This window comes from Cupressus sempervirens, chromosome 1, assembly GCF_028749045.1.
Source record: "Cupressus sempervirens isolate cs-2001-9-10 chromosome 1, ASM2874904v1, whole genome shotgun sequence".
NCBI lineage: Eukaryota > Viridiplantae > Streptophyta > Pinopsida > Cupressales > Cupressaceae > Cupressus > Cupressus sempervirens.
Window position 1 is genome coordinate 752330491 of NC_143118.1, and position 9430 is coordinate 752339920.

The 9430-nt window shown below is 33.5% G+C and overlaps 1 protein-coding gene and 1 pseudogene across 1 annotated transcript; both read left to right on the forward strand.

Moving 5' to 3' along the window:
- The first annotated feature begins 243 nt into the window (after positions 1-243).
- Positions 244-2250, forward strand: LOC149580077 (fe(II)/2-oxoglutarate-dependent dioxygenase 4-like; annotated as a pseudogene).
- Positions 2251-5113: 2863 nt separating this feature from the next.
- Positions 5114-5995, forward strand: LOC149580078 (agamous-like MADS-box protein AGL36). The gene is made up of 2 exons (XM_089803343.1): positions 5114-5614; positions 5654-5995. The coding sequence occupies exons 1-2, from the start codon at positions 5114-5116 to the stop codon at positions 5993-5995; spliced, it is 843 nt and encodes a 280-aa protein (XP_089659469.1).
- The last annotated feature ends 3435 nt before the right edge of the window (positions 5996-9430 follow it).

Sequence of the window (9430 nt, forward strand, 5' to 3'; positions counted from 1 at the left end):
TTTTTTTAGCTAACATAAGACAATTGATTTACATATGCAAAAACCCAAAGCCCTTTCATGTACACCCCACACAGTCTCATGGATCATCAGGTATAAATCAATACACCTCATAGAGATTAATGTCTTTTACCATTTGCAAAATATCTCTCTCATTGCCACTTATATCTCTTATTTCATGGAGTGCAGGTACCAGCGAATAGGTATTTGTCAGATTTGTCTTCCTCGAGCAAGGAAAATATAGGAATGGAAGAAGAAAGTCAGACATTTAGTATGGCTAAATCAAGGAGATCGACTCAAGGTCAAAATATTATAAATAAATTCAATAAGTGCATGAAATCTTTCCTTGCACAAGGGGGGTCATGTTCTTATGATGATGCAGGTGAAGGCAACTCCAATGTTCCCTTTAGGCACAAACATCTACATAAATAATGGGTCCCCAATGAACTTCCTCCAATAAACATTGATTTTTGTCTTGGAGAGAGGATATATTGCATAGCACCATCCTCATTACATGGTTTGGGCCTATTTTCCATGGATGACATAAAGGTCTCTTACAATAAGGTTGTTGAATTGATGGAGTATGTCGGACCTTGCTATGATTACAATAGTTGGATATAGATTTTTAGATATATATAAAAAAAGTATGTGTAGGTATGCACTTGCGGCAAATTGATGGTTTCAATTTTAGTTAATCTTAGGTTTAGAATTCAGCCATTTTGAACATGAGAAAGGTAATTAATTATGGGATTGAGGAATCTTTGATAACCAACATATTAGATGTAGCCCATCAATTCTTCTCGCTCTCTTCTAAGGAGAAGATGAAGTATGGGAATGAGGATGTTCTTGACCTAGTCAGATATGGAACCAACTTCAATATCCAAGTTGACCAAGTTTTCAACTGGAGAGATTTTTTGATACATTTATGCCTTCCTATGCTGCATACTCTAGACAATCCCCCAAATTATAGGTATTGTTTCTCTCTTCTATAAGTTGAAATAATCTCATATTAATGAAAAGCTAAGGGCATATTTTGATATTTTAGAAGTATCTCTGAATTACTACATCTAATAGTAAAATATTTTGGCTTTATTCAATTTTTTCTCTTTTTTTTATATCATTTTTTCATTTTGATAAGAAATTATCAATTGTGATTAAAAACGTTGATGTTACAATCTGATGTGTAAGTTAATCTAGAAACTGATATATTTTCATATTATAGATGGTAGAGATAAGTTGGCTACATTTTCCACAGTAAGTCAAATTGTTATATTGCCTTTAGGATTCAACTATGTATTTTTTGGAGTCAAACTTATTGACCCATATTGTTTCACAAGTAGTGTTTTACACAATGTATCTCTCATGATAATGAATAGAACAATAACACTTTTTGGGTCTAGGATATGTTCACAAAAGTAAAGCACCCACTACTCATGAAATATGAATTGATGAATTTAACTCCAAAAACTACAGAGTTGAATCATGATAGCAATATCATGAAATAGCAGAGATCTCTTACTATTGAATGATTTTTTCTATAATTGAAAGAATACTATTGAAATATAACTCTCAACCTATCTTGAATGATTATAGTCTTTACACTCCCATTGATTATTGAAAAGGATCTTGTACCCCTACCTAAATACAAAATGCCCCCATAGTTATAGTTTGATTTCATTAATTTACTCCAAACCACATGATAGTAGCTCATCCAAATCAAAAGATTGACCCTTTTTATACTTCTAGTACATCACAAGATCTCCTAGGTTATAGAAGCCTAAGTGATAATTTACCTAAAAATAAGCTCATGTAATTCGATTTTCTTTTGGTTAAGAAACAGTAAAATTTAATCCCTAATGCCCATATATTTGATTGGCTCATTGTTGTTATTTTAATGGAAGTAGAGATGTTGTTGGACAATACTTGAAGGAAACCAGAAAAATGGCTTTGAAATTGATGGCAACAATATTTGAAATTTTGGGGTTGGAGCCAACTTACATAGAAACTATCTTCGAAGAGGGTTTTTAGGTTGGCATATTAAACTTTTATCTAGGGTGCTCACAACTAGATCTTACAATGGGCATTGCACCCCACTCTAATCATGGGGGTCTCACCATACTGTTACAAAATGAGGTGGGAGGCTTGCAAGTGCGTGATAAGGATCATTGGGTGGCAGTGGAACCTATTTCAAACACCTTTGTTGTCAATCTTGCTGATCTACTACTAGTGGACAAAAGTAATTTTTTTTTTTAATAACTAGTTGTTGCAATTACAATGGACCCACCTTGAAAGTGATGGTCAGTTTTGACAGCTATCTGTCCCTTGCATAGCACAACTATCACAAAAGCATCATAACCATGATGACATGCTCTGACAGATAACCATCACTTCTATAGCACAATTGTTGCATATACATTGCAATTGTGATGCTGGAGTCAAAGTTTCAATGTCTTGATTATGACATCGTACTGTCGCAATTGCGACGTAGTGAACATGAACTCTTGTCCCTCCCTTCTTCCAAGTTATGACAACGTCTACTATCACAATTACGACGAATTTCCTCATCGTCACAATTTGTGACAACAAAAGTCTGATGGAAGCCAATGAGTGGTTATGTCACTAGGTGATGGTTGGACTTCACAAAACGACACCAAATGTTGTAGTGTGACATTATCCAAACCTAGGAAAAAAGACCCCAAAAAAGATAAAACTAATTTTAGGAAACTAAAAGTTCAAAGTAAAATAAAACTAAACTTTTTGTAGTTCTTCTTATTTAAATCAATCAAATCTATAAACAAGTAGAAGATAAATTTATGGAAAATTAATTTAAAATAATGAAATCTTTGAACAAGTAAAAGATAAACTTATCGAAACCTGATTAAATAAATTCAATGATATGATTACTTGCAATGCAACATTTTTTTCTTTGATTTTTTGAACTAATTCCTATACATCGTAATTCTAACTCTGCAATTGAAAGCTTCTATATCTGAAGCACCAATGCACATATTGTAATTCATTCAACAAATTAGTCACATTGTTTGCTCCAAAAACAATTGTATGTTTGCAATGAAACCTTTAAAAAACAAAAAAAAAATTATGTTAATATTTCTAAGAAAACAAGAAACCTACAATCCTTATATTTCTATGCTTAGAAAACATAAACTACATACAATGTACATCATGACTTCAAGAACATCTCGGATTACATCGAATAGAAGTCCATCATAAATCTCTAAAATCGATTATTTTCCAAAGAAATTGTATGTTTGCGAGAAAACCTTGCAATTTATTTTTACAAAAAATGGGGACTTAATGCACAAAGTAAACATAGGTGAAACCAAAATTGTATTGTCACAAACATTAAAAAACTTTGGAATCTTGTCTTAATATAAACCTTTTGAATTCATCTTCTAACGAGGAAATATTCCAACGAATATACATCACAATAAAAACAAAGCCTGCAAACTGACAAAATTATTTAAAAGAAAAAATTAGAAACTTTTCATTAGAAGACTAAAGATTGATTTTTAGAAATTGTCTAAAATAGTTTTTTTAAGTGTATCTAAAACCAATAGAAAATAAAAACCAATAAAGTTGTACTTAATAAAAGATTTAGTAAAAAAATGAATATATATTATATTCATTCATATATATTATATTCATTCATATAAAAAAAATTTAAATATAATTTCAAGATTTGAATATTAAATCATATAATGTTCTAAAAGTGAGTGTATTTTAAAAATAGAAGCCGAAAAATCTATAAAAATACATATTGCAAATTTTGGGAAGTTTTTGAAAATCTATAAAAATACATATTGTAAAGTACAAATTACGTTTTTATAATTTTTTTAAAATAAGTTTTCAAGTTCACATTAGAAAATCAATCGAAAAATTTAAAAATAGATATGGTCTTACAAAATTTGGGTAAAAAAACTAAATTAATAAACCTATGAGCTTAAAAATATAGTCTATACTAACTTTTTAGTTAAATTTGATATTAATAATTTTTTTCAATTATAATGAATTATAAAATAATTATTTCTTTCTTTTTATATTCATTAAGATCAAATTGGCATTTAATGTATACAACAATTAATAGTCAGTTCTTAATCTAACTAAGTTGTCAATACTTATCTATTTCTTTTTAAAATATTTGAAGTTTCATTATTGTTATGTCACTTTTTTCTTTTATTTTGAAAAGAAGTAAACATCAAAATATCAAGTTAGGAACTTAGTTGATTTTTTGGAAATTATAGAACTACAAATGAGAGTGCATTTTGATTTAGAAAGAATACAACTCTTTGAATTGTAGAATTGTGAATATTTATCTCTCTTTTTTAAAATATTTTTAAAACATTTTGGAGTCAATTCTAAAGCTGGAGAAGTTGTGAATATTTACATATATATATTTTATAAATATTTAAAATTTCATTACTGTTATGCCACTTTTCTTTCCCTATTTTCAAAAGTAACAAAATCCAAAAATCAACTTCAGAACTTGAGCTGAATTTCTTTCTATTAATTAAGTTGCATGGGAATCCTAGAATTTCAAATATGAATGCATTTTGATTCAAAATGTATATAATACCTTAAATTTTTCTTTTCCTTTTTCAAAATATTTATAATTTCATTATTGTTATGTCACTATTGCCTTTTCGATTTTGAAAAGTAACAAACCCCAAAAATCAAGCTCAGAACATGATTTTAATTTCTTTCTATTTTATAAGTTAACAAAAGTATATATCTGAGTTACAGAGCTCTAAATGAAAGAGCATTTTGATTCAAGAAGGATATAACTCTATGATTTACAGAGTTCTTAATAAGAGTGCTTTGTGATTAAAGAAGAATACAAGTGTCTGCAATATTTTTGTCACATTTAAACCATAATCTGCAATATCTGTACCAGCAGCTCTTTGATGGATTCTTTGGTGAGACCTTGCTTCTCTTTTCTTTTGATCTTCCCAGCCTTATTTGAATGCAACTCAAATTTTATATAATGCACTTTTTGGTTCTTTCATTTCTTTTATATTGATCTTCTCAGTTTTATTTCAATGCAATCAGAATTTTGTATAATAGATTTTGTTCTCCTTGTTTGTTTGTTCAGAAGAAAATGGGTCCTGCCAGGACTCCTTTGAAACGGACTTCTAAACATGCTTCAAGAAATTTGAACATTTTGAAGAGGAAGAAAGGATTGAAAAAGAAGATTGAAGAGTTGAGTATTCTTTGTGGAGTAGATAGTTGCATGGTCAGCATTGGGCCTGAGGTGGATCAGCAAACATCACAACAGCAGCATCTTGATGTGTGGCCTGATATGCCTAAAGCTCAAGAGATCATTGAGGGGTACAGAAGGCTTTCCAAGCATGAACAAGACAAGAAGAAGCTTGATAATTGCACTTTCTTACAACAGAGGATAGATAAACTCAAGCTTGAATTGAACATGAAGAGGAGGGAGAATGAGCAGCTTGAGATGAGTATGAAGAAATATCCTTACTTGGGTAATTGTTTGAATGATCTCCCCGATGAAAATATCAGAGAATGGATTAAGAATATTGATGCTAAGCTAGAAGCTGTTGATGATAGAATAGATTTTCTTACAAGAACAGAGTATGAGGTTTCTCACATTGCTGGTGCTACAAGAACAGAATATGAGGTTTCTCATATTGTTGGTGCTGAAAATATTGTAGTTCCCTCAATGGAGTATTCTGTTGGGCAACCATTAATGGAACCGTTTTACTCTTCAGCTTCTCTAAATCCAGCAATGTCCATTCCCTATGAGATCCAAGAGAGCCTTACACGAGGTCATATACAACCTTATTTAAATAGGGAAGAGTATTTCCCTAGAAACCCTCTTGCAATAACAATGGAGGGAAATCAATTTGGAGCCAATCCTTGGGCGTTTGGGGATAATAAAAATAGCATGGAAATCCCTGGCCAACGGATACCATGTTGTACTGTGTTTTCACCTTGCCCTGAACATTCCATTTATCCTTAGTTTGTTCCATTTTGTAAACCCTTTTAAATTCTCATTCTTTATTTGTAGGGTTTATAAGCTTTTGGATAAGCTGTCTGGAAGTTTTGTATTAGTTATTGTTGGTATATAAATCATTAATACATCAATATCTTCATCTTCTTTTTAACTTCTAAGAACAGTTGATGCAAAGCAAAGTGTGTAAAATTTCTTCTGCAATGTCTCTCTCGGGATGACAATGTATATACTATAATATTCATTCTCATTATTGATTTGGTAACAAGAGCTCTACTAGGAATTTCAGATTTCAATCCAATGTCTTTTCTATTAATATTATCATGTTTAATATGGCTGTTTGGATTTGTGTTATCTGCTGGGAAGCATGTTTTAGCAAGAGAAAACCTTGGTTTGCAATAGATTAAAAATGGCCATGAATATTTGCTTTTGTCTTTATATTGGGATTTAAACTATTTGATGAAATCTAGACTGCTGAGAATTTCTGATACAATTGTCTATTGCCAATGTGTTTTATTGAAGATAAATTGCATCAAACCCTTGAATCTAAACTATGCTAATCTTTGTCGAATCATTTTCTTTATTACGGTTAATCAATTAGTTGCTCGAAACAATGAACTCCAAGAAAAAGAATTGATCTATGTGGCATGGGTAACAGAATTAATTATGTTAGCGCATCAGATTTGGAATATTTTTCATAAGAAGAAATAGTCAGCAATCAGAAAGAAAATATATGATAGTTGACAGTGAAGAAGAAATAAATTCATGACAATACATTCAATTTGTGCAAAATTAAATTCTATTAAATACATAAATATGCATAAAATTTCAGAAAATGTGCTCTGATATTATTGAAATTAAATACATAAGTATACAGCAAAACCTGATTATCTTGGTGAAGAGCATGAACATCACAATCAACAATTTGTTTGGTATAAGCAACCAAATGATCAATTTGTTTGGCAATTTGCCTTAGTTGCCTGATGCAACAGACGATGGCAAAGATGATAAGCTGCTTAGAGCCCTCAAATCATTGCATTCTGATAAAAATTTGAAACCATCCAACAGAGGAAGAATTTGCTGCTCTTAGGAACATTTGAATTACGTTTGGTGAAGTAGTCTTGCACATGCTGACTGTCCATTTCCTTCTCTCGGCTCTGAACCCTGAATTTGCAGCAGCATCAACCTCAATTCTTTATAAATGTCCCATGCAGAACACTTGTCTTTGAAAGCATTCTGATTCCTAGAGCACATAGAGATGCGGCTCAATATAGCCTTGTTTAGTGTGAAATCTGGAAATATGTAATTTAACCTTTTCATACTTTTCACTACAGCGCCTACAATACACTGAAAAGTACCTTGACGATCACCCCTTCTCTTGCGTCGGTAACTACGAATGGCTTCCTTAATTTTATGCTACCGAACCCCTTCAGATAGTAGATCATTTTCATTAAAAAAAATCATTCTGAATTGATTAAAATTATACATGCAAAGGGTGAAAATCAAGAGGTCTTCGAAAATGGTCACAAACCCCACACTTTCTCCTCTCCATTCAAGGTTGAGTACGATTGCCAAGTACTGTATATGCTGGCAATGCACTGGTCAAAACCTAGATTCAATGAGCACAAGGGTGAAGCACCACTTAGATTCAATGAGTGCTAAATGTTCCATTTATTCTCATCAGAGATGGATTCATGTTGAATCACTACTCATGAAACATGGGTCATTGAGTTTGACTCAAAATCGCAGAGTTAAATCCTGATAGCAATGTCACAATTTGACTTGCTGTGGAAATTATCTCCTACTTATTAATTGATGAGCTTAAGGGGCTTTCTAATGAATGGTTCATAAGGCACAACACTTGGTGAAGGTTTTGCAAATGGGGTTGCAAGCTTTGGGTTTAACCATGGAGGAAACTCTGTAGTTAAGCACGCTCAGGATGGAGTAGCACTGGGATGGGTGACCTCTCGGAAAGTCCCAGTGCTCCACCCCTGTGAGCATCACCTAGATCCAATGAGTGCTAAGTGTTCCATTTATTCTCATCAAAGATGGATTCATGTTGAATCACTACTCATGAAACATGGGTCAACGTGTTTGACTCAAAATTCCAAAGTTAAATCCTGATAGCAATATCACAATTTCCAAACTGTTAATGAAAATAGAAAATATCCTTTTATAATTCATGATACTGGGAGCTCTGTTTCCACATCCAAAAGAAAGGTCGTAAAAAGAGGGGTAAAAATTTATTAAGACAGAAAGGAATACAACAAGGAGAGCTCAACAACGAGCTCGATCCTGAGCAACAAGATCATCAAATTCTTGCACCATCTCAAAGGACAGTTGCTCCCTATCCCTAATATTCCAACCCGGATCATGACTAGAAGCCCATTTGGCTAAACAATCAGCAGGTCTATTCCATTCTCGCGGAATATACTTGAACCTAATGAACTGAAAAGAGGAAGAGAAGAAAAGAATTTTCTTAACAACAGTGGCCAGCTGCCAACTAACATCCTCAAGCTCTTGCGAAGAAAGCATGTTCACCACCACTTGGGAATCAGACTCACAAATAATCTTACTCCATCCCCACAAGCAACACTGTTCCACAGCATATAAAATAGCCCGAGCTTCCATGAGATTGTTAGTATAATCACCCTTATGAATTGAGAAGAAAAATTTAACATTCCCAGAACTACAACGAGCCACTCCGCCAATACCAGCCGGACCAAGATTTCCACGAGAAGAACCATCAGTGTTAATTTTCAGAACTCCACAGGGAGGAGGAGTCCAGTGCCCATCCCGGTTAACTCGACCCTTCCTCTGATGGTGAAGCTGCCTGGACATAGAAGGAAACTTATGAGCCGCAACCCCATCCTGCAGATGAAAATTGAGGCGATTACAGATAGCAAGATCAACCAGATCCATACCCCCATCAAGCTCACACTTCACAAGAATAGTTTCCTGGAGAGAATGTGATATTTTCCACCAAAGATGCAAAACACCAAGCCGAACATCTTGGAATATGCGATGATTCCTCTCCAACCAGATATGCCAAAGCATGAAAGATGGGCCAGCAATCCAAGCAACATGGAGAGAAGAAGACTTGGAGGGAGCACTACCCAAGCGAGCCCAGAACTCAAGCAAAGAGGAAGCATGTCGACAAGAGCAACCCCAAGCGCTCCACCAAAGGTGCCATATCTGAGTAGAATAGGAGCAATGGAAGAACAGATGGGAGATAGACTCCTCTCCATTACCACACAAGACACAATAAGAGGGGCCCTGAAATCCACGTTTACAAAGATTATCCCAGGTAAGACAACGGTTGTGAGCCACTAGCCACATGAAAAAATTGCACTTGGACCAAGAAACTTTATTCCAGACTTGCTTCCACCAAGGGACCTCAGCATCCCCAAATAATTGTCTAGTTATCTCCTGATACCCAACAAA